Genomic DNA, 24,741 nt, shown 5'->3' on the forward strand with positions numbered 1-24,741 from the left:
AACATGAAGAAGGCATGGGCTCAGTGTGCACACGCTAAGGGTAATGCGAGAACTACCTGCCCCGGAGGCAAGGTGCTCATCTCTGGACAAGCTTCCCTCGGGTTTGGAAGGAGGACCAGAGCAGGTGCAGCATGACCTGGCACCCCATATTCTTTCTTTTTATAAATAACTTTACTGAGGGATGATACCCAGGTAATTGAATTAAGTGATTTTTTTTTCTTTACTCAGCTTTTTTCTTTTTTTTTTTTTTTTTAAACCTATCCATGTTTATGTGATTTGAACCGAAGATGCTTTTCCTGTACTGGGATTATAGGTATGGGCCACTATGCCTGGCTTGACTGATGTTCATACCCATGGGACTATTAGAGCAATTATGACAAAGTCTCTATCACCCAGAAGAGCTTCCTTGCCACTTTTGCCTTCGTACCCCGCCTTTCCCCCCAGACCTTGGCATCGTCTTTGTATCATTCTAAATGAGTTTTTATGTTTTAAAGTTGCATAGAAATGGCACCGTGGAGTCTGTGCTCCTTTTCTGCCTGGGTTCTCTGGCTGGGCATGGCTACTTTGAGCTTTACCCCTGAGGTCATGCCAGTGGGTGGCTGACTCTCTTCTTGCTGAGTAGCAGCCGCTGTGTAACATGCCACTGTTAATCCTTTCACCTGCTGATAGACCTCTGGGTCATTTCCGGTGTTTAGATCTTGCTTTTGGTTCCCATAAAACACACCTTTGTAGCTGGCGGGTCCAGGTTTGGAGACGAAGGGAGGCACATTTACTGGGAGCCATGGCTTCCCTTTTAGAAGGCCAACCTCTACTCTTTAGACCAAGAGAAGTAAAACAGTGTATTGCCTGCTGCATTGGTGATAATATTCTTTTCAGTTATTTCTCATTTCGTAGCACCTGTCTTGTTCCCTGTTTCAGTTTGTCCGAGTTGGCCTCAGTCCGACATTGTTTTGCTATGACAGAGTGCCTGGATGAGTGGCTTGGAAGGAAGGTTTAGTGAGGCTAATTAATGGCTTCAGAGGTTCAGTCCCCAGTTGCCTGGCCCCACACCCTTAGGTCGAACAGCTGGATAGAAGTGTGTGCAGAACCTTTGGATGGACAGGTAAAGGAAGGGAGGAAGTGATGGGGGACCAGTACAGCCTTCAAATCCCCTCTTCCTGCCTTGGGATTGACCTCCTTCCAGGAGAGTCGACTACCTGAAGTTTCCCCCACATCACCAAATGGCATCACCACCCAGAGGCCAGTGTTGAACTCACATCCAAACCATGATGGAGTTCAATATTTAAGAATTCTTGTGGATAAGCAAAACATTGAGGCATTGGGGAACCACTGGATACCCAAGGACAAGGGTATAGCTTTTTAAAAGAACGGAGTATAAACATGGATTCCACAGTCCTGGGCAACACTTAGGTCAGCAGAACTTAGATCCAGGCCAGAAAACTCACCTAGGCACAGCTGGTGACCCCTGGAAACAGGAGTCTGCTCTGGCTGCATTCCCAGTGTGGCTGCTGAGAGCCTGGCAGGTCTAGGTCACCGTAGAGATTGACTTGGTTTGTATCCAAATACAACACAATATGGGGACTTTGATTGCCTTATGAGAACCTTTTAGGGACCTCAGATGATTCCTCTGGGGCCTGCCTCTGGGCCCTGATCATTGCAGGGGCAGTGAGGTATGGCTGAACCAAGTGTGCTGACTAAGCATTTCACAGGCATGATGGAGCCCTGTTTTCCCAGGCAACCTTGTTCTATAAAACTCCATGCCTTTACAGGACAAAATGTCCTTGTGTGACCTACCTTGGGGGTGTTGGGATGTGGTGGCCGGTTCATCAGCAGGCCTTTTCCGAGGGTGGGGTGAGCCTGGCCAAGGTGAGAACTACTGGGTGTCCGAGAAGGGTGTACACACCTGTAAGGCAACCCAACATTTGCTAAGCAAGGGTTTGTCCTCCTCCTTGCTATAATTCCTCATATCCTGTTCCTGCTGATATGTGTCTGTCTATATCTATATATTTATATATCTCCATGGCCAATCATGCAGGGGACAAAAACATGCCTATGAGTTGAACATGAATGCTAACCTCTGCTCTCCGGCCACTGGCCTATCAAACTAGCTAACCGAAGATCATAGAGACTTTGCTTTGGGCACACAGGGGCTGTTTCTCATGAATCTGGCCTTTCAGCAATAGTCTCCCAGCACATTGGGGCCCCAAGCCCTGCCATCTGAGGAACACATTCCATGGTCCACATGCCTTGTTAATGCTAACGCAAAGATGAGAGCAGACCCATCCGTGGAATTCACCAGCACCCTGCTTATTTACGTAATGGACAGCACAGGGTTTGAAGGGAGAGTCAAAGAGACAGCTGGCCTGGCAGACATTTACAAAAGCCAAACAAACCAAATCAACCCAAAGACCTAGTGTTACTATCCAGAAAATCTGCCTCCCTCCCTGGCCGAGGGTGACGTGGCGAGAAGCCATCATGTCTTGAGAGGACATACCTCAGCTTTTCTATGGTGGTTTTTTTATGTGTGAACAGCAGCCGCATCAAGGTCTTCCTTTTGAGATACACCACACATCCAGCGGCCAGCAGACACAGGATGCTCACCAGGATCCCTACAGTCAAGCCCTGGTTATCTGAAACAAAACACATTTGGCTCAGGGGAGGGGGCCGTTCCAATAAAATACAGAAGACATCGCACTGTGACATTTATGGCAGAGCAAGCTCTAAAGGAACAAACAGAACCACTGCACGTAAATCCCTGAACGACATCCTAATAAATTAGTCTCTCTTCAAAGGTCGTGCTGGAGTTCTGGTCCATGCCACCATTACTCATCTGTGACAGCTGAGAACTTGCTAGTGCAGGGACATGGTCTGGTAGGTGGGACCCTGGCTGGGCCACACAGATTCCCCTAGGCAGAGTGGGCCCTGGAGCTACACAAAGTACCAGGGGACCATCTTATCAGGATTGGGGGCTCCCCAAAGGTCATCTTTGACCCCTCCCCACATCTCCTTGATTCTAGGCTGCTTTCACACTCAAGTTGGAGTTTACTTTTATCTGTCATCCCTTTATCTGTTCTTGATAGAGACTTCATCTTGGGGCATCTCAAATTAGAGAATGAGAAAAGAAAAAAAAACCAGCACCCTAAATGAAGTTACCCTGGATTTGGTTTCTGTCTGTTAAGGACTTAATACTGCCTTTGGGGGCAAGCTCCTTATTGTTGGGAGAATGCCCGTGCATGCTTCATGAAATTTTACCTGTGGGGCTGAGACTGGGCCCGTAGCTCAGTTCATAGAGTGTATAGCTAACATTTAAGAAGCTCTAAGTTTGATCCCCAGAACCCCACAAACCAGATGTGATGGTGCACACACCTGTGATCCTAGCACTTGGGAGGTAGAGGCAGGAGGATTAGTAGCTCCAGGCTATCTTGGCTACAGAGCAAATTTCAAGCTAGTTTGAGATTAAAAAAAAAATAGTATTTTTTTCCTTTTGTAATTTGATGCCATTTTATTTAGCACATGTGGGTAGGAGAACACGTAATCCATCAGGCTACCTCCTGACTGCAGTGATAGGCAGAGGTAATCCGGGAGGTGCTAGGACTCACAGGAGGCTTCCTTGGAAGCTCATCAGAATGGTGAAGTCCTGGGGAACAGGGAGCCCTTAACTAGCCTGTATGTCAACCAGGGATGTTCAGGTCGAGTTGCATACCCTAGGTGTTCAACAGTCCGTGTAGACTGCTGGGGAGCCAGATTTACCCTCTTCCTGTCTCCCTTCAGCACTCAGTTACTGCTAATCCAAGTAGCAGCTGCCTCAGCTCTGGGCACAATGTCTTGGCACCCACCTTGTTCTGTACTTTGTCCTCAACCAATGAGTCCTATGGGGTCTACCAGTACTGTCTTCCTCCAGCCATCTGCATGACTGGAAGGGTACCGTTGCTGGGCTCTTGTCAACTGGCATTCTTCCTAGGCTTAGTTGCAGCCCTGAGCTTCAGCTAAACTCTGTGGCCTCATCTAAGTAAAAAATGACCAGCAAGAACCTCAAAAGGGAATTTTCAATCCCTTGCATCAACCTTACATCTTAAAGTGACCCAATCAAAGTCCTGCCAGACCCTAAGTGGCATCAGGATTGCCTGTTGCCATAGATAGCAATGCCATCTGCTGAGCTGTCCAGCCAGTGTTCCAGGAAGTATCATGACTCTACTGTCCAATCTGTATCCTGGGAGTTGTGACTGTTATCCTGTCCTGCCTCACCCTGTCCCCAGGCCTTGGCACAGTCAGTTCTCTGTATTTGCAATCTCTCTATAGATGACTCTTTTCTGAGACAGGGTCTCATAGAGTCCAGGATGGCCTGGAATTTGCTATGTAGCCTAGGATAGCCTTGAACTCCTGATCCTCCTGGCTCTCTATATTCCCACTGCTAGGATGACAGCTATGTCATTCTGGGGATTAAATTTAGAGCAGTGGTTCTCAACCTTCCCAAGGCTACACCTCCTTACTACAGTTCCTCATATTGTGGCGACCCCCAGCCATAAAATTATTTTCACTGCTTCATAACTAATTTGCTATTGTTATGAATCATAATGTAAATATCTGATCTACAGATGTTCTTTTTTTATTTTTAAAACAATCTTATTTTACATAGCAATTCCAGTTCCCTCTCCTTGCCTTCCTCCTGCTCCCCCTACTCCCATCTACTCCTTAGAGAGAGTCAACAAAGGCTGTCACATCATCTGAGGCAGGACCAAGGCCCTCCCCACTGTATCTAGGCTGAGGAAGGTATCCCTCCATAGGGAATGGGCTCCAAAGAGCCAGGTCAAGCACTAGGAATTGCAGATGTTCTTAGGTGAGCTCCATGAAAGGGTCACTCAAGCCCAAAGGGTTGTGACCCACTGAGCTAGGGCCTCATGCACCCTAGATAAACACCCAATTGAGTAGGCTCCAACCTTAGCCCTCTCAGGGATTTTCTTATCTCTGCTTCTCCAATGCTGGGATTACAAACATGCACTATCACGCTCAACTTCTCCTGTGGGTTCTGTGGATCCACACTCAAGTATAAGTGGCTGGCACCGTAGCAGCTGAGCCTTCTCTAGTGGTGACCATTCTCTTTATTAAGAGGTAGCTGTCATACTTTTGCTGTTCTTGTTTGTTCTCCTCCCCCCCCCCTGCTATCACTCCTCTGTTCAGAGTTTTAAAATGCTCTGGGTGGCAGCACACAAAAGCAACCCTTTACAAAATCCTTCGATATGCCAGTGACATTCATACGCATTTGGTAGTGCACTGTGGCCATTGCCTTAGCTGGGAAAAGTGCCACAGGGAGAGAAAATGGCCAACACAATGCCTTACCTGCATTGAGGGGGAGCCAGCATTTAGAACCTGAAAGGTTCAGGCTGGGCCAGAGGCACCCAGAGTCCTATTGTGGGGACGCCTGCCCAGTACCCACGGGCCTTAAGCAGCTCAGCATCCCCTCCCAGCGATGCCGAGGCTCCACTCACCTGCCTGCCGGATGGGTCCACTATCTGTGCTTCCTCCAAAACCAAACTTGTCACAGAAAGGAGGGGCCCAGTGGGCCTCACAGTGGCAGTTCTTCCTGTTGTTACACACCTTTGGGGCAGAAGGGGAGAAAAACATCCAGAGGGGACAGGGTCAGAACACACAAGACCAGGGTACTCTGCCAGATCCCCTCAGCAACACATGTAGACTCAGTAAATGCGAGACCAAGAGACAGCATCGCACCAGTGGAGAGGAGAACGGCACAGCCTGCCTCTGCTCAGGAGCTGCTGTTGACAGCCGGCTCCCCTTTCCTGGTTTCCCCAGGAAAGTTGTGGAGCTGCCCTTCTCGGTGGTTAGGGGAACCCACTTAGGGACACAGAATCAGAAGACCATGCATAAATCTGTCTTCTCTGGGAGGCTCAGGGAGGATCCAGCAGTCTGGGGTAGGGAAGTAGGTCTGCAGCTGGACCTCTTATTTCTGATGCCCATGGAAGTGTGCAGGGGTCTGGCAACATTCCTGGGAGTCCGCTGTTGTTCCCAAATGCCCGTTCTTTCTCTCAGCCCCTTGTGGCCATTACCTGGCTCCCTGTCACAATATATGATAGGCAAAGACAGTGGAAGTGTTCCTTGCGAAGAAGATGGCAGGAAAGGGTGCCTTTGCCCTTGTTGGTCCCAGATAATGCACTCTGATGGGAGACCAGAGCTCCAGTGGAAGGACTCAGAAGTCTGTTCATCTACTCGCCAAGGGTCACCCACAGTGGTTCCTCTGCTTGGATCCACTGTTGATGTTTACATAGCTCACCAAACTGGATATAAACCAATTGATCTTGAATGTGAAAAACGGAAGATTTTTGAGTGGCTTCGAATTTCTCTCTGAGTCTCCTGCCTCCACCTTCTGAGTGCTGAGAGATTCTAGGTGTGCCTCACCATCCCTAGTTTATGAGGTGTTGGAGATCAAACTCAGAGCTTTACACATGCTCAGTAAACACTCCACCAACTGAGCTACAAGCTTCTGAAAAGGAGGCTAAGCTTTGGGAGCATTGAACAAAAGTCCACCTGACAGTTTAGGGAGAGGCAGGACAGTGGTAGGATGACTGGGGAGAGCTGCCCAGATCAAGGACTGCGAGCCCAGATGACTGTCTGGTATCTGTATTTCCCTTCCATCTAAACACTGCAAATTACAGGCGATGAATTTCTGGGTGGCTCGCTTGTTGTGTGGAAGTCAGTGGAACTGGTAAACAACTCTAGGGCCTGTATAAAAACACTGGGGTCAAATATGCCTGAGTATTTGAAGGCAAACAAAACATTTGCAGCCTGTGTCTTGCTTGTAATGGTTCCCTGCTCTGACTGGCTTCTGTGAAGGATCCAAGCACTTGTCCAGTTGCTTCCTCTGTGGAGACAGTCAATGGAGCCCACGGGAAGCAGGGATGTTTTCTAGGACACTCCTGTTAAACAGGGTTCTTTCTTTTGCAGAGCACCTGTGGCCACTGAGTTGCAGAGTTCTTTCTAAGGGTTGTAAGGGATGGATTAACGCAATTCTTTTGTTTTAGTGATGAGGCAAGGCTCACATGGCAGGGTTGTATATCCACCATAAACTGGGCTGGTCGGGAGTGAGTGGGACAGACTGCTCTCTAGTGTCTGTGGTACATCCTCGATACCTGGCAAAGGTGCTGCAGACCACCCAAGAGACTCACACCCTGCCTGGTGTGGGTGATCTTAGCTTGAGGCAGGAATTTGCAGTCCAGATTCCCCACTTGGAATGAGGTGAGCCTGGTCTCATCATAGAGGGATTGGGTCAGCTACCTGTAGTAAAATGTCTTAGTTTCTTTTGGATGCTGTAATAAAATACCCTGAAATAATAAACTTAAAGAGTTAATTTTGGCTCACAGTCCCAAGTGCACCATGGATGGGAGTCATGGAGACAGGAGCTTGAAACAGATGCTCACATCATGTGCAGAGTCAAGAATTTGAGAGCCATGAATTCTGTGTGCAGCTCACTTTCTCCTTTTTATATAGTCTAGAATCCCAGCCCAGGGAATGATGCTACCCACACTGGGCATGGTTTCCACCTCAATTAACCTAGGAAGGTAATCTTCCACAGGTATGCCCATAGGTCCATCTTCCAAGTGACTCTAGATCTCACAAAGTTCACAACTGAGATGAACTACCACACAGAGTCGTAGCTGGCTATTCCAAATCAGCATGTCCCCATAGGTATCACAAAGAGAAACCTCTGCCCTACTTTTTCTGAGCCAGCAAGGTAACTATCGACACTTCCTCACTATCACACTGGCCTTGGCATCGTCGCGAAAACAAAAGGGCCAGGCTTGTTCATCTCTTGCCATTAGAGAGGAATCTATAATCCAATGAAGACATGAAGAGATTCCGTTTGATACTGAGTCCGCTGAACAGAACATCAGTGCGCCTGTCTGAGGCAGCCCGGCAATCTGTTATGGTTACAGCATGGTGGTGATTTTGCAAAGACCTCCATAATCCCAAGTGTCTAGATAGTCTAAAAATACAATTGAGAGTCTGGTTTCTGTAGAAAAGCTCCAGGAGGACAAATGAGCCACTGGTGCAACTAATCAAGATTAATATAATCCCATTGGAAAAAAAATGAACTGCATCAGGAAAACGAAATTGCGTTTTAAACAATTAGAGTCCTTTTCTTCCCTAAAGCTTCTCAGAACTCAGCGGCATGTGGTAGTCAAAACCCATGGCAAGGGCATTCAAGAACACGTGCTCGGTAGATCTGATGTCCTCATTTTAATCCCTTTTGCAAGCATCTTGGTTGAAACATATTTGGGCTGTTGGGAGCAAGAGGGACAGCCCTGCTTGAAATGCTAATGCGAGCCCTTCGTGAAGCAAGGTTAGCTTCGAAATTACTTTGAAGATGACAAAATTCTTTCTTTATATCACAGAATGTTAATTCAAAAGATAATTACCTCTCAATCTGATTTTCTTTGTTAAATGAAAGTGACATTTCTCCTGCTATGTAAAGGTCAGAGCCAGTTAACGCCTCTGGAAGAAAATGTTGAGGAGGTGCTCACTGTCTACTATAACTTTTACAAAGCTACAGGAGAGATGTTGGAGGGGCTGGAGAGATGGCTCAGTGGTTAAGAGCACTTGATGCTCTTGCAGAGGACCTGGGTTTGGTCCTAGCATCACATGGTGGCTCACAATCTGTAACTCTAGGTCTGGGGACTCTGACCCTCTCTTTGGCCTTTGTAGGCACCAGTGCGCGCTCGCTCTCGCTCTCGCTCTCGCTCTCTCTCTCTCTCTCTCTCTCTCTCTCTCTCTCTCTCTCAGGCAAAACATTCATGCATATAAAATAAATCCATCAGAAAAGCTGCAAACGATTAGTGCTGTGGGCTGGCTGAGTGGAGGTGGCAAATCCTACTTACCCCTCGGCCATGGCACTGCATGGCACACTTGTGAACCCCGAAGATGCTGACATTCTGACATCGACGATTGAGGCAGATCTGTGGGAGAACACAGCACATGCCTCAGTACCTCTGCTCCCCACCCTTACACAGGCACACGAAACCGAGAAAGCAGGGGGTCTTGACAGATGGCTCTGTTGGCAACATATTTGCTGTGCAAACCTAAGGACCAGAGTTCAATCCCCAGAGCCCATGTAAAAACAGAAACGGAAACAGAAACCCGAGCATGGCCGTGTGTGCTGGTGGAGAAAGGTGAATCTCTGGAGCTTGCTGGACGTCCTAACTAGCAGCCCTGGGTTCCAGTGAGAGACTGTTCAAAAAACAAGTGGCCGTCACTAGACAAGAGATCAGAGTTGACCTCCGGCTTCCCCAGGTCACAGACAAACATGGACATACCCTCCATATATAACATGAAAGAGAAAGCATGAAAACTTGGAGAAGGCTCTCATTTTCGTGAGCATGGATGGAGCATAACAACTTGTGTTGTTTACCGCAGATATGGCTATCGGGGTAGGATTCAACACTTGTCCAATGTGAACAGTATTGATTGAGCTCTTTTATATCGAGAAGATGGTTTCAGTGGAAGTGAGAACTTATAACTGATTTTCTTATGAGTTTTGCGTAGGGCTTTGGGGGTCACTAGTGACACAAAGAATCCACAGGGATGCTCCCCAGGGCACTGTTTATCTAGGCACGGTAGAGGCTTCTATTTGCTGCATGGCCTTGGCTAGTTGGAAATGGTTGCCTCTGTCAGCAGTGCTCAGCCACCCACACTCATATCTGCACACATGCCCATATATAAACCAGTGTGGCTGAACTCAAAAATCCTGCTTCTTCAAAATTTTTGGTTTTGTTTTTAACTCCAAAAGCATCTCAGCCTTCCTCCTCCCTGTTCTCCCAAAGGACCCCCTTCCATCTCTCAGCTGACCCCCACTCTGTGCCCCTCCTTTCGCTACAGAGTCTCTGAAGATGCCGCTGACTTCCCACTTTGCCCAGGCGAGAACAGGCCCCCAAGGAGCTCTGCCACTTCCCCAAAGCAAGATGCTCCACTGCCGTATTTCTTTCTGAGGTCACTTCCTGGCAGGAGGTCCCCCCTGAGGCCCAGGGGGAAGAAATACTTTCCCCTAAAGGGAGAAAACAAACCCCAGGTCTCCTAACTCGTGTCTCAAAGGTCAGACTGGGACTTCAGCATGGCTGACTTTTTTCTTTTAGGTACAAAGAGTTGGATTCCAGAGACCATATTCTGAGGAGCTTTAGGAAGATCAACTGGTCCCCTCCCCCAGTTCCTAAGCAGGCTCTTCCGTGGCTGTGTTCCAGACTTACATTAGGATGCAAGTGAGAACTGGGTTCTTACTTTTCCTTCTGCACACTTTGTTCCTGAAAGCACAAGCCCTGGGTCTGGCATGTCATCGCCCAAGTACACATGGGTCCCCCGGCACAGAATCCGACCTCCTTCCTGCTGTGGGATATTTGTTTCTATGGAAACGGCATTGGTACCAATGACTGGTCGACTGGCGCCACCTTGACACTGGATTTTTCCACACTTGGCATCTCTGGAAGGGTAAGAATACACAAGCTCAGAACAGGGGCGGTGTGGGGTGGCCTCTGCCATGTGTATGGGCTCAGCGCCACCGTGGCAGGGAATGTGGCCTCATACCTCATCTCGCATTTGACGAAGGCGCTCTTGGAGTCTTTGCCACAGTTGCCATAAGGATCCCCTGCGGAGTTCACTCTCTCGAAGCAGATGCCAGGGGCTGGTTTAGCACCTGGAACAGAAGAACAACGGCACCTTCCTCGTTGCTGCTTCTGACTTCCTCTGAGCAGCACTGGGCTTTGGGGATAAGGGGAAGGGTATTCCATGTGTGGAGAAGTGGCACGCGGTACCCAGATGGCTCAGGAGGGGGCTGCTGCCAACCTGGAGGACCTACAGCTGGCATCCTTTCCTGGCTCAGCCCACTCATTTTTCTGTGTTGTGCTGTAGGCTTCGATTTGGGACCCAAGGCATGCGCAGACTCTCAAGAGATTAGGCTGGACTGTGTAATCGGATCTGGTCAGGAGCAGGAAGGAGTTGGCTGGCCGGCTGGCTGCAGACAAGGGGAAGCTACTCTCTGTAGCGACATCCCACTCAATTCCGGTGAGAAAAGACAAGCTAGGCAGGCTCCAAGGAGTAGAGATGGCTAATGTGTGTGTGTGTGTGTGTGTGTGTGCGCGCGCGCGCGCGCGCGCACTGGGGGGGAATGGGAAGGTGGGAGGAGGGAGAGTGAGAGGGATGCAGAAATCTTTTGTTTTCAGTCCTAGAGAGCTCCAAGAGTAAGCACCATCTTCAGGGAACCGTCATTTCTGCGTAGATTGTTCTCTGTTCTCTGAGCCAATAGTCAGGGTACACAGCAGGATATGCCCTGATGGTTGTGGGTCATGGAGTGACCCCTCTTAAGACCACCTCTTCTTGCCAGGGAAAGAGAATAAAGGAATTGAGAGCTACAGGAGAAAGCTTTGGAGGGCTCTTATACGGCAGCCTCAAAGGTATCTGTTGGTAACAGTGAGGGCGTCAGAGGAATGGGGCAGGCCAAACCAAGCCTGGCCATGTGCTTTTGGCCTGTCTCCCCTTCCAGCATCTGGTTTGGATATTTCCCTTCACAGCACTTTCAATGACTAGGAGGTGACTTCCCAAAGTCCCGGCCTGCCCTATTCTCTGCTCCCAGCTCCAGGGAGTCTCTGTTGGCATTCCAAGGTGACAATGCAATCAAGAGTCCAATCAGATTTGGTCCTAGGCCAGGACTCCCTCCCTCCTCTGCAAGGGTACCTATTGTTCTTTAACCTGTGCTGCTCCCTTATCAGCTCCTAGCAGAAATGGGTGCCTTGTTCAATAGCAAAAGCACACTGCTCGCCATTGTCACCCTCTTTCCATGTGAGATAGGCCTGTGCCTGCTCTAGACCTCTGGACTAGTCATCCCATTCCAGACCCTCTGCTTCCTCTTTGCTTGCTTGTTTGTTTCTTTTGAAACAGGGTCTCACTATGTAGGTCCTCCTGGAACTCATCATGTAGACTGGGTTACCTTTGAACTCACAGACATCCACCTGCCCTTGCCTCCCAAGTGCTGGACCTAAAGGTGTGTGCCACCATACCTGGCACGTTCCTTTCTTTACTCCTCGTAAGCATTTTAGACAGGTCTCCTGGAGCTCCTGGCTAAGGCACACCAGCCCCAACCGGAACTAATGCTGTGTAGAGACCACTTGGTCTCTGAGCATCACCTTCCCTTTCTCCCATATAGAGTCTCATCTCCTTCGCTTGAGTCTGTGTCCACCAGCCCTTTTCTGAAGAACAGCTTGATTGCCTATGATGCTGGCTGCTCCCTGCTTCTTTCTTAGATACTGACCACTGGGCAATACCCACATAGAGTCTGTGTGTGTCTAGAGGGATTTTCCTCCAGCGGAAAGACAGTACAGAGAGGCACTAGGTAGGTTTACGCCTTTTTGTTGACCCTTCTCTTCCTAAGAAAGACAAAAACAAATCCCCAAAGATGACGTTTAGAGAGGGACTGGATAGACGGCTGGATTGGTAAAGTGATTTTCAGGAGCTGGGTTCAGATCCTCAGCATCCCTGTACAAAGCCAGGTACGCACCTCTGATTTCACTGCTGAGGAGGTAGAGACAGGAGGATGCCTACAACCTGCTGGCCATTAAGTCTAACTAAGCTGCTGAGTTCCAGGTTTAGCAAGAGTTTATCTCAGAAAATAAAGACTGGGGATGACATGAGATATCTTGCCCACATGCACAAAAAAAACCTGCATATGAACACACAGACATGCCACCCCCTCCCAAATGACTTGTAAAGAGATGTCAGTTTCTAAGATAACAAGTTTCAATTAATTTGGCCAATATAGTTTTCTCCCCAGCAGCCTGAACAATACAGACCCCTGAGATTAACTTTGTGTCTCTACCAGGAAGCGCTGAGGGAGCAGGAGGCTCTGTGTCACAGGTTGCTGCTGACACATGCGTAAGCAGGATGTCTCTGTCAGTGACCTTAGCAGTGACTTGTGATGAGGCAAAGGAAATGGACACATGGAAGAGGGCAGGGCCATGACTTCCTCTGCTACTGTAAACTGGGAGACAAGAGGCACCTGACCATGGCCCAGACGATGTCTCTAGCACACCCTGTACCTTTTCTGTGTTCCTGTCTGTGGAGAGCACAGAATGATGTTTTCCCTTCTCCATCCTCCAGCAGTCCCAGACTGGCAGTTCCCATCAACACCCCGAAGCTGCTCTTTTAACTGAATGATGGGGGTGGGACAGGAAGGCAGGAAGGAATGAACAGAGCTCCACGTGAAATGCTGGTCCTCATCCCATTGTCTAATGTTTTCTACTATAGAGTCTTTGGGGAATGAAACAGGGATTTCAAGGCTAAAGATTAAGTTGAATCAAACTTACAATGATGTGAACGGTTGAAACTTAGTCCAGTTCTCATGCCTCATCTGACTACCTCCAACTTGCAAGGCTGCTTTCTGGGACCAATATGTCCCCAGCTAGAGCTCATGGGCACTTTTTAGCATTGTTCCCTCCAGTGCAGCTCAGCAGCCACACCCTCCCATGGAGTAACTCCCTTTATAGGAGAGCCAGTACAGAGGGGTTGGTTTCCTCTGATGATCTGAAGTGAAATCTGCTTTATTGATAATAAGTCGCAGTGTAGAAGACATGAGATTGTTTGACGGTTGTGCCTCGTGTATCTACTATACTCCTACTTCCGGGAACATTATGTTTTTCTTAAAGGAGTACCATTTACATGGTCAGGGAAGTGCTGACTTTCGCATGCAGTGCCAGAGGGATGGACTTTAAGACTCCTTTCTGGCCAGAGCAATCTATCTCACAGGATAGGGTCAATACTGGTCTAAATGGATCTAGAGCTTCTGGGTCCCTCAGGGCCTTCTTCTGCTTCTCCCTTCTCATGGAGCTGGCTGGGCATAATCCTTGCTCATGTTCCTCTTTCTCTCATGAGTCTCCCTTGTATTTACTATATTGCCTACTGACTGCAAAGAGCAGATTTTCATGAAGAAATGAGCATAAGGCCAGTGGGCCAGCCTCCTATCTCCAACACTCCCAGAGACCGCCATTTGTGCTCAGCAAATGAAGCACCAGGGCCGTGGACACTTCTCCCCAGGGTTCTCTTGTGCAGCTGTGGATTTTCACCTGCTCCCTGGCATCAGATGAAACGCTGTCATGTCGCTCCGCGTAAAGCTGCATGTATGAAGACAGGATTTGCTTTTGGGAAAGAAACTGCTGTTCTCTCAGAGGTGAAGTTCAAGTCCGAAACCTCAGAAGCGGGGCAGAGGGATTCTAAATGGGGCACATCTTGACATTCAAAGGATCCATCATCAAGAGAAAGGGATAAAAAGGAAACCAAATCACAGACGACCTTCTGAGCTGACACTCTCAGCCTCTCACTGAGTCCATAAGGAGAGTGACACGCTAGTGTTTGGTATGGCTTTTGTATGCCAGCTGCCAGCTGGTGCTTGTCTCTGAGGCAGAATGGCGAAGAATTTGAAAGATCTTGGCATGTAAGGCATGGCAAAGGCAGGGATGCAGGCTTAAAGTCACTGTGCTTAAAAACTCTGCACTGTGTGTTTTCTTGAAGGTGAGAGACTGCATCTCTCTCTCTCTCGTGGGCAGAACGGCAACAGCTTTCTTATCGCTCCAGTGCTACATCAATTAAAGCCTTTGAGTTCTTAATAAGGGAACGCTCAGTGCTTGGCCACTAGCGGGAGATAAAGCCGAGCCTTTCGGAGGGAGTCTTGACGCTGCTCTGCATTTTAATCGCCACTTTTGGCTTTGAGCACAGTGGCTCACACTTGTAACTGGGTCTGGAAGTTCTCAATGTCATGGTGTCCTCTGAAGAGGAAGTGAAGATGACAGCGCCTTGAATGAAGCCCCAAGTTTACTCATTCTGAGCCTCTCCTTGAGACGATCTTCATCTGCAAACACGCTGCTCTAGTCCGGGCCAGTCCGCTCCTCTCTCTCTGTCAACTCCTGTCACTTAAACCCACAGACAAAGGCACTGACATAAGCAGGTAGCATCTGCCCCTTCCGTTCTCTCCACGTCACCTTTGCCTTTTCCAGGGAATGAAGCCCAAATGAACAAATGCCATCATTTCCTTCTCACACGATGGAACAAGGCTTTCCTGGTTCCCCAACAATAGGCCTCTTGGCAAAATATCCTTTCTTCCACTCGGCAACCGTCAGTTACAGTAGGCCATCAGTACATGCAAGGCCCTGAAGTGGATTTCAAGTTAATCGGGCTCATTTAAACCAGCCTTGTAGATAAACACTGGATATTTACGATCCCATAAAACTTATCTGGTCAGCTGATGTGGCATAAATCGATGACTGTAGCATCTGGTGACTGACGAGATGGACACTTACGGCAAGTTTGGGGGCCCCTCCAAGGGAAAAATCAGTGACTTTTGGCCTGCGGTGATCATGTAACATACCTATGATGTTAACAGTCTAATTGTCTCCATCACTAGGCTAGTGGCTCTGGCAGGCAGCACTGCTTGAAAGGCAATCTTCAGCCTGAGGAAAAACCCTGGCTGTATTTTAGCAGGAATAAAGGTCATGCCATGGCAACGGAAAAGCTTCCCGAATATTAAGACTGAACTGGAATAAGAAGCTCAGTACCCATTTGAACTGCAGATAATGTTATGTCTGGGATGCCAACATCTAAAATCTTGAGACAGTGAGCTAGGGAGACAGACAGCTCAATGGGCGAAGTATTGGCTATTCTGGCGTGAGGACCTGAGTTCCGATCCCCAGCACCCACGGAAAAAACTTGGCCTGGCGGAACATGCCTGTGATCCCAGCAATGGAAAGTCGAGACAGGAGGATCCCTGGAACTCCCTGACTGCCAGTCCAGCCAAGCCAGCATTCAGGTTCTTGAGCTACTCTGTCTCAGAAAATAAGGTGGGGAGTGGCTGAGGATGACACTTGATGTCAAGTCCTGGCCCCAACTTGCACACGCTAACCGCGAGATGTGGTAGAAAATCAGGTCGGAAAAGAAAACTTTCCCAGCCAACAGGGAGAGCTTCAACAATACTACTAATAATAATTAGATCAAAACAAACAAACAAACAAACAAATGAACAAATCCCACAGAGGTCTTCTGAAAGTTTGTCCCGCTGCCACTTAGGAGGTGCAGGCACATGCTTTGAATCTTCTCTGCCTTTATTTCTAGGGAGACTTGGAAGCAGGAGGATTTTATTGGAATCTAATGCTGGACTGAGAAAGGCCCACCTCAGAAGGGAATAGCTAGCTGGAAGGAAGGGCTTTATCCGGTCAGCTTTGGATAGCCAGCTCCGAGGCGTGAGTAACAGACACCCTGGATGTAACTGGAGAATTCGATGTGACTCAACAACTTGGCTAGGTCACTGGGTATGAAAGGCACAGCCATCCAAGCAATGACTCAAGGAGCCCTAGAGTTCTGAGTGACCCCATTCCCTGGAGGTCGTCTATGACCCTTACACAACATGGTCTAGATCTGGGCTCTTGCTGTTGAGTGGGAAGATGAGACACCGCAAATGTATCCTGGACAAAGGCTTCCTTCCTGAACCATGGAAAGTTCATTTGAACCAACCGCTGCAGCACTCTAAGGCTCTCAGCCCAGCACATCTGGCTGGCCAGGACCCCAGCCCAGGAAGTCACCTCTGCCCCTCGGGCTACATCCACCCAGGGCAGGGTAAGGGCTTAGTGGTAGTTGTAGGGAGGATGGGACAGAGGGAGTCACATCCCGAGAAAAGCATGCAGGGAACAGGCGGTGCATTCCTCTGGCACAAGCAGGCTCTTGAGTCAGCATCGCCTACCCAGCAGGACGTCAGCAAATACTTAACAAATGAGAGAATGAACGACAGATGAGGGTCTCTGCTGCCGTCCAAGTCACAGCTCTACACAAACAGAACTAGCTGCACTTCCTGCCTTGGCCCTGCCACCCCGTTGTACCCTCTACCCAATCCTGGATGCTAGAAACACCACCTCTTCCGGATGATGACCGCTGGGCAGTATCTCTCAGACTCCTTCAACCTGGCTGCTCGCTACCCTCAATCCAGGCGGATTTCCTGTCTCCATCGCCTCTCGTCTTTCTACAAAGTCTTGAGCATCTCTTGAGAACACACTCACATTGCATTGACTAAGGTTTAGATTTACCAGGTGCCAAGCAGCAGGACTGTTGGTACGTGCATTCTAGTAGACAGAACAGAGCGTGGACTACAGTCAGGGATGTTATGTGCATGGGTAGGTAGGATAGTCATTCCACTTCACAGCTGGGATCCAAGAAGGGTCAGAAATTTTCTGAAGGAATAGAGAGTGGTTCAGCCTCAGTGTTCAACACCAGCCCATTCTCTCCAGCCTGGACCCCAGCAGTGTGTTACCTGACAGGACGAAAGGGACTTTGCAGACATTCATTTAGAGATCTTGAGATGGGAAGAGGTAAAGATGGAGACCTGGGTGGGCCTAATACAGTCATGTGGGTACTTGCAAGGGAAACAGGAGGGGCAGAGCCAGAAGACTACAGAAGCTGAGGCCAGAGGAGCCGGACAGACAGCTGCACGGCTGGCCTTGACGAAGGAGGGGTGGGGAGTCAAGAACATTGGTAACCTTGGAAAGCTGGAAAAGCCAGCGAGATAACATTCCCCCCCCCCAAATTTCTAGATGTGCTATGTCCTCCCACCACCTGGATCTGAGGACTCTGGTCTCCAGAAATGGAAGCTGTGACTTTTCCTGTCACGAGTTGCTAAGGCCCTGACCACAGGTGACTCTCAAAGTGTCATCAACTGGAAAGCCAGACAGTCTCACTGGTATGGAGGGGAAGGGCCATGACGTAATGCGAGGGGTGGCAAAGAAGTCATGGTCTCAGTCAGCCAGAGGCCCTGCCTGTCCCCTCTCTGCTGAGGATGTTCTTTTACGAACTGTGTTGAGAAAGGTCTGGTGGGGGCACATTGAAACCCATGAAGTCACTGCCTGAGGTGGTTCCCCAGACCTGGACTCCCTGATTTTCTTAGCACCTAGTGCAAAGAACCATTCCACCCATCCCAGGCACTAGGGAGGAGGTGGGCAGGAGAGAGAAGAACTAAGTGTGTGTGTGTGTGGCTCTTGGGAGAAATGCCCCTTCTTCAGGACAGTGTGCAGATTATAATGCTATCAGACCTCAGTTTCAGCTACCAAGATGGGGGGCCTTCAAAGAAGGTGGATGCTCTTGCTTCCGAGAAGCCCATTTATCAGTCAGGCTGGCTTCTGCATGTCTAGTGAGCACACAACTCTGTCCCCATTCCCTGGCCCTGCCCCTTGAATATGCATGTGATGGCAGAGGTCAACGTTGGCTATCTTTCTCTGTCACTTCTCGACCTCATTTTTGAGACAGGTTCTCTGTCCTATAGGGGCTCGGTGACTGGATAGGCTGGCTAGGGCAAGCCCCAGGGATCCGCTGTCTCTATGTCCCTGGAGCTGGGATTACAAGCTTGTGCTGCCCTGCTCGGCTGTTTACATAGACTTATGTAAAAACATAGACTTATGTAAAAATGGATCAGGACTTTGTCCTCATGCTTCCCTGATAAATACCCATGATTAGTACTTTACTGACATCAGATCTCATGGATCTCAATCTCTGTGTGTCTGTCTCCCCCTCCTTTTATTTCCCACGGATAAATACCTGCTTTGGTCACCATGACAGCCAGCAGAGCCACACAGCACAATGGTCTGGGGAATGCTGTGCTGTTCCATCTGAGCTCATGCCGGAGCTGGGGCCAGGTCTCATAGCACAGCTGGGCACTGAAAAGCTCCACAGGCCAAAGCCAGCTCCCATAAAGGGAGCAACAGAAGAGCCACTGTAATTTTATGGGAGCTTCCTGCCGGTAGAAGAGCTGGGAGAGCGGAAGGGCCACCAGAGGTGTCTGAGGCCTGCTGCACTAAACCCGTGTCCTAAACTGACCTTGGTTGGCTACAGGGTATCTGAACTCTCTAACCCATTCAGAGTCCTATGGCCATTTGACACGTGTATAACAAACATCCCTTGGTGTGTGTCGCTGTAACGGCAGTATCCTACCTATGTCTTAAGAATCTCACGGGTATCAGGTGAGGGAGCCAGCACTGAGACTCGAAAGAGGAAGTGTGAAGGACTGGGAGCTTCAGGACTCTTTATTCTACCTGTCCTGGGTACATCCGCTTACGGGAGCCACCAGCCCACACTTTCTTCTTCCCCAGAAAGCTCCAAGTGAGGGGGCATCTTTGCTTGGCACTGAGAACTCTCCAGGCTTGGGAGTTGTACCCACAGCAGTTAAAGCCAGGCTTCAGTGTTTGGGCATCATTTTCTGCTCTGGTTGACTTCCCCTTATCCCTCTGGAAACCAGAGCCTTATAGAGAGTCTCTGGTTTCCCCCAGAGCTGGCTTAACTCGAGGTCTGAGTCTGGCTGACCATAGTGGCCTTGCTGGCCAGGTCTGAGGTCATCTCTTAGCTGCAAGTGAGGACTCAGCCAAACTTAATGGAAAGAAAGAAGTGTAACACACTCAGAAAACATCCCCAGTGGGATTCCTAGCCAGGATCCCAGGAGCTGTAAATGAAGTAGATCCAGAATAGTTTCTCAGTAATGAGGCCCTCCCTGCAGTGGCAAGATCTCCTAGTAATAAGGGTTAGAGTGATAAACCCCCGGGACAGTGAGGCCTGCAGGGTAGGGTGAGGTCCCTAGGTATTGAGAACCCCTGGTAGTGAGGTCTGGGGTAGTGAGGCTTTTAAGGAGTAAGACTCCAGTGTCTAGGCTGCCCGAGGAGACCCTGAATCTGACTTCAGAGGGGAGCCCCAAAGAGATATACAGGCAGGGCTCTAAGATTTAATCTGCATTTTTAGAACCTTAATGGGACTTTAGATCAAGGCCGCATCTGCTCACGGGAGTGACTGTGCACTGTGAGAATTATGCCCAGGTGATGGGTCACCGTGGCCACGCCTCCTGCAGAAGCAGACTTCCCGTCTCAGAGTTTGAACCTCATTGCAGAGCAGAATGGGCCTACATGGAGGAATACCCTCAGGAGCCAGGACAGACTCATGTACATAGAGCATACGTCCTTCACTGTCCCTTACAGAACTGGAAGCGGCCACGTACCTGGTCCCCAGAGTGTGACACACTGTTGCTCGTGGGTCTGGCAGATGCCGTTGTAGCAGTAACCATCCACTCCCTGACACGGGTGCCCATCATGAAGGTACACGTTGGCTGGGCAGTGCGGGGCAGTCCCTGTACAGAATTCTGGGAGGTCACAGGAATTGCTGGAGGGTCTGCATGCAGTCCCTGGAGGCTTCAGCTGAAATGACAAGGTGGCTTATGGCACATGGACCAAGTAGGAGAAAACGACCCTCAGTAGCTCTCCTGGGGCAGACTGCAACAGGCCACCTACTACGGTTGTGTAAACAGGTGGGGATTTCAGCATCATCCCCTTTGATGGCAGAGAGTTCTCCTTAAATGGTTTTGTACAGGTCACATTTACTGTATAACTGCAGGTAACACCAGGTTTCCCAAGGAGTAGACAGTCTGGCTCTTGTTGAGTCTCTTGTTGAAGAGGTGACCCTTTTCTCAGGCTGTTGACACCATCACATGCCTTATCCTCATCTTCAGGCATTTTTAGGCAAGGTAGCAAAATCAGCAAGATCAGACTCTCAATAACAGGGCTATACTGTCCTCCGGTTAAAGAACCAGGGCCCCCTTTATCACTTTATGGGGAAAACTGAGGGGGAGCAGCAGGAAGGATAGGGGGAGGATGGGGAGAAGGACCAGGAGGTGGCAGCAGAAGCAGCCGTGGTAGTGGCTGTCAGTGAGGCTGTTAGACCTCTGTCTGACAAGCAGCTCATCTTTTAGACTGAAGAAATGAAGGTTCAGGGGAGCTTGTTTGAGCTCCACAGTCAAGGCCGCCAAGTCCGGGGCTTGGGTGGCCTGCATACTCCTGAAGGCAACAAGCTGAATCACCCACCAACTCCTAGAAAGCCTGAAGTTTGGAAGGGATTACTGGAAAGCTACAGAAGTGGATGACAGTTGTACCCACATATCCCTCCCACCTTGAGCCTTATTCCGTGTAGGTTCATCCCCTTCCTGGCACTCTCCAGCACTAGTAACTGGGTACCTGGGTACTGGGTACTTCTTATATTTTCCAGAACTTAGTAAGCATCAGGAGGGGATACACATGCACACAGACACAGTCACAGACACACACGCATGCACACACACACACACACTCATATGCATGCTCTCACATACACATACTCATACACTCACACATGCACACACTCACACATGCACACACATATTCACATATCATACACATGCACACACTCGCACGCACACACACACATGCACACACACAAACACTCATATACACATTCATACACAGACACACATGCATCATTATAATCCATTTCTAAATGATGTGCTTGGGTGGGGTGGATCACGGAGCTTCCTGCAATCCTTGTGCCAAGATCAACTGCTTAAGTATCAAGACATAAACTCCTATCCTAGGAACCTTCAATGCTCAGGCCTTCCCCGTTAGACATGCATTCTGAATAAACAGGATGACTGGTAGAAATGCCAAAGCAAGAGCAGTCAGAGCAGTGCAAACAGCAAGTCAGGCAGTTGCCACTCTGGCAGTTCAGGGTGGTCCACACTTTCTGTTGGTGCAGACATCCCAGGAACCACCAGAATGGCTTCTCTGCTACCTGCCAGACACTGGCATCAGGCAGGTGGACCTGGCATGAGGCTTAGTGACAGGGGTAAGGCTAGGCTCTCCTGTCATTGCTTTTCTCATGGAGTTAGGACACCCACAAGCACAAATGGAATATTAGGGTTGAGCTTGGCTTTCTCAGTCCTGTTAGTTTTTAGCCCGTGGGCCATTTATCACAAGAGTTAGCAATTAAACTGGTCATTTTACCAGACTAGAGAGTTCTAAGAACTACTAGATGGTACTGACTGGTGAAAGGGCAGCTTCCCTGCCAGGATGATCTTGGGGAAAGCAGCTCACCATACGACTTCCCTTGCATCAGACTGGAGCCACCCAAACCAGGCAGAAGCCTCCGGCCAAGCTGGACTCACCTGGCAGTCCTCGCAGCACTGCCCATGCGCGCACACAGCATCCGGCTTCAGAGTGCAGGTGCTGGCGTTACAGCAGCGATTGGTACATTCCTGAGGAGAGGAATGGGATCCGTTTGAAGGGTCATGTGGAACGGTGACTCTCAGAATGCCAACGTCACACCCTAAATGACAGCAAAGGCTAAGGTGCCCAGATCCTGAGCTGAAAACCTGGCCCAGCTCTGCTTTCCTTGGCCCAGGAGCAAAGTGTCTGGTAAGTGTTTGTGAACCAAGGAGTCTGCTGTTGCTAAGAGAAGTCAGGAGCCCTCAAGAGTCCTTCATGGAGGGAGGGTCTGGGGGAGGGAAGCCAGGAGCGCTTCAGGTCAGCAGCTCTCTGGGAATTCTTCCTGCAGGGCATGTTGCAGTGAGCTGTGTCAGAATCATCGAAGGGCTTGGAAATTGCTCATTTCAAAATACATGCATGGGCAGCGTGGTGGTGGCACAGGCCTTTAATCCCAGCACTTGGGAGGCAGAGAGAGACAGGGGGATCTTTGTGAGTGAGAGGCTAGCCTGGTCTACAGAGTGAGTTCCAGGACAGCCACAGCTACACAGAGAAATGCTGTCTCAAAAACAAAACAAAACAAAACAAAATCCAAGCAAAACAAAATACAAAACAAACAAAACAAAAAACCATGCATGGATGTGACCCTTACTCTTCAAGCATGAACCCTTCTGAGAGATAGAAGTGCAACCCAGTGGTACAGCACCTGTTTGGTGTATTTGTTTAAAAAAATGGGAGGATCTACTTCTGATTTGGAGTATGCAGATGCAACGAGAGGAAAAACATTCAGCCCAGTTCCTTGTGGTGTACCAGGTGGGTGAGGAGTAAACCCTTGTTTAGCAAAGGTAAGCCCTCGGCCTAGGATATTCTGGGGAGAGGACTGGGCATCAGAGTGAGGCTGAATGGTGCTAGGGTAGGAGTTCTCATTTTATTTACTTTTTCCCCCTTCCCCCATCCTCTTTCCTCCTTTCCCTCTCTCCCTCCCTCTCTCCCTCCCCCCTTTCCTTTTTGGCCACTCTCCCCCTCCCTGCCTTCTTTTCTCCTTTCTCTCTCCTTCCTTTTCTCTTATACTATTTTTATTTTAAATCAAGCCCAAGGACTCATGGATGCAAGTTAAAAACTTTACCAACTGGGCCATATCCTCAGCCTTCTTTCTTGTTTTAAGAGCTAAGGTCTCTCTCTGTGGGCCTGGCTGGCATGGTACTTCCTTTATAGACAGGCTGGCCCCAACCCTTGGTGGGTAATCCCCCAGTCTCTTCTTCCTTAGTGTGAGGATTGGAGGATTATGCTACCACACCTGTCCTGAGCATGCCCATTTTCTGGGGATCTAAACACACACAAATTGAGCTGTATTATCCCCTCTGAAACAGAAGTGAAGAAGAAATTCAACTCCTTTAGAGACAGTACACCATGTGAGCTCACGGCTTTCTGATAGAGACTGGGATCAACACCCTTTGCCTGTCTTAGCCAAAGGCCTGCACCCACTTGTGTAGCCAATCCCTGAAGCCCATGAGCTTTAGAGCCTCCTGGAAGCTTGGAATTTGTGCGATTTAGAAGAAAATGTCACAGAATGCTTAATGCCGCCCAAGACCTCAACATTCTTTAATTTTTGATGTATTCTGAAAAACTTACACCTGGCCAGCCAGCATGAAGCTAATTGTATCCATGTCTTACAGTATAGTCGGTTACTCCTGAAAAATATCTCTCATGAATGAATTTCCTCTCGGTCTTATAGATGTAATTAATAAATCTGCCAGTGATTGGGAAGATGTAGGGCGCCCCCAGACACCTGCTCAGCATCCGCCACGGAGCCCCACAGACTGATCTCTCACGCAGTGTTTACGTTTGTTCCTACCATGCATACTTCCAAACTTGTTAAATTTTAAATCCGCTTGAGGACTCTGTAAACATCCGGGACATGTAATGTACACAGTAAGATAAAGCTGCCAACCAGAAGTCAGTGCGGCTTTCATGACAGGGAGGGTTTTCAGCTTATGGGCTTACAGCTCTATACAAGTTTAGAAATGTTTTCCCTCTTAAGGATCCCATTAATTGCATCCTGGACCAGTGCCCCTGGGTGTGCAGCAGCACCTCTCGGCTTGCTGTGGTCTCAGTGACTTCCCGAATGTTATAGGAGCTGAGCTGGAGACTTCCTTGCAATGCCGAGTTAAAGCGGTCATCTGATATCTGGGTCTAACACACTTGTGAGGGCTCCTCCTGCCACCCCTCAAATCACTTGTAATGTAAGCAGCAGCCCCAATGGGAAGGTAGCCAAGTGGAACGACTTCAAAGGGGATCCATCACGTGAGAAAGATAATGACGTTTAAAAGATGTGCAAGGGACTGGTATCCTCTTGACTCTCAATGGGATGGGGCAGCGTTCCCAGCCTTGTGAGTTGGAAGGGCGGTTTATCAGGGAATCCTTAATACCTTCTACCAGAAGGTAAAAACAATTTTTAACTACCTCAAATCTATTTATGTACTACCAGATTTCACAGAAGAGACAAATTCCTTGCCTATGGATGCATTTACTATTTTAGAAGTCAGCAGAGAAGCGACAGAACCAATGAATGTCAGGTCTCCAAATAAAAAGAATATCAAAGCTATTGAAGACCGTGTATAAGCACTAAATAGCCTTTCTTGGGCTGTGGGAAGCAGATGGAGATTCTTGGTTA

At 49.0% G+C, this 24,741-nt stretch overlaps 1 protein-coding gene across 1 annotated transcript in view; it reads right to left on the minus strand.

Annotated features, from left to right (window-relative positions):
* Positions 1-24,741, minus strand: part of Adam12 (ADAM metallopeptidase domain 12) — a 312,949-nt gene that overhangs the window by 21,937 nt on the left and 266,271 nt on the right. The window contains exons 13-20 of the mRNA XM_050137344.1: positions 22,031-22,120; positions 20,060-20,255; positions 10,585-10,693; positions 10,282-10,480; positions 8,889-8,966; positions 5,487-5,595; positions 2,495-2,630; positions 1,795-1,903 (exon numbers count right to left, since the gene is read on the minus strand). Coding sequence (XP_049993301.1) covers positions 1,795-1,903; positions 2,495-2,630; positions 5,487-5,595; positions 8,889-8,966; positions 10,282-10,480; positions 10,585-10,693; positions 20,060-20,255; positions 22,031-22,120 — 1,026 coding nt within the window. The remainder of the gene's footprint in view (positions 1-1,794; positions 1,904-2,494; positions 2,631-5,486; positions 5,596-8,888; positions 8,967-10,281; positions 10,481-10,584; positions 10,694-20,059; positions 20,256-22,030; positions 22,121-24,741) is intronic.

The sequence above is a fragment of the Alexandromys fortis genome, unplaced genomic scaffold (assembly GCF_014885135.2).
Source record: "Alexandromys fortis isolate MF-2015 unplaced genomic scaffold, M_Fortis_MF-2015_v1.1 scaffold_3, whole genome shotgun sequence".
Classification (NCBI taxonomy): Eukaryota; Metazoa; Chordata; class Mammalia; order Rodentia; family Cricetidae; genus Alexandromys; species Alexandromys fortis.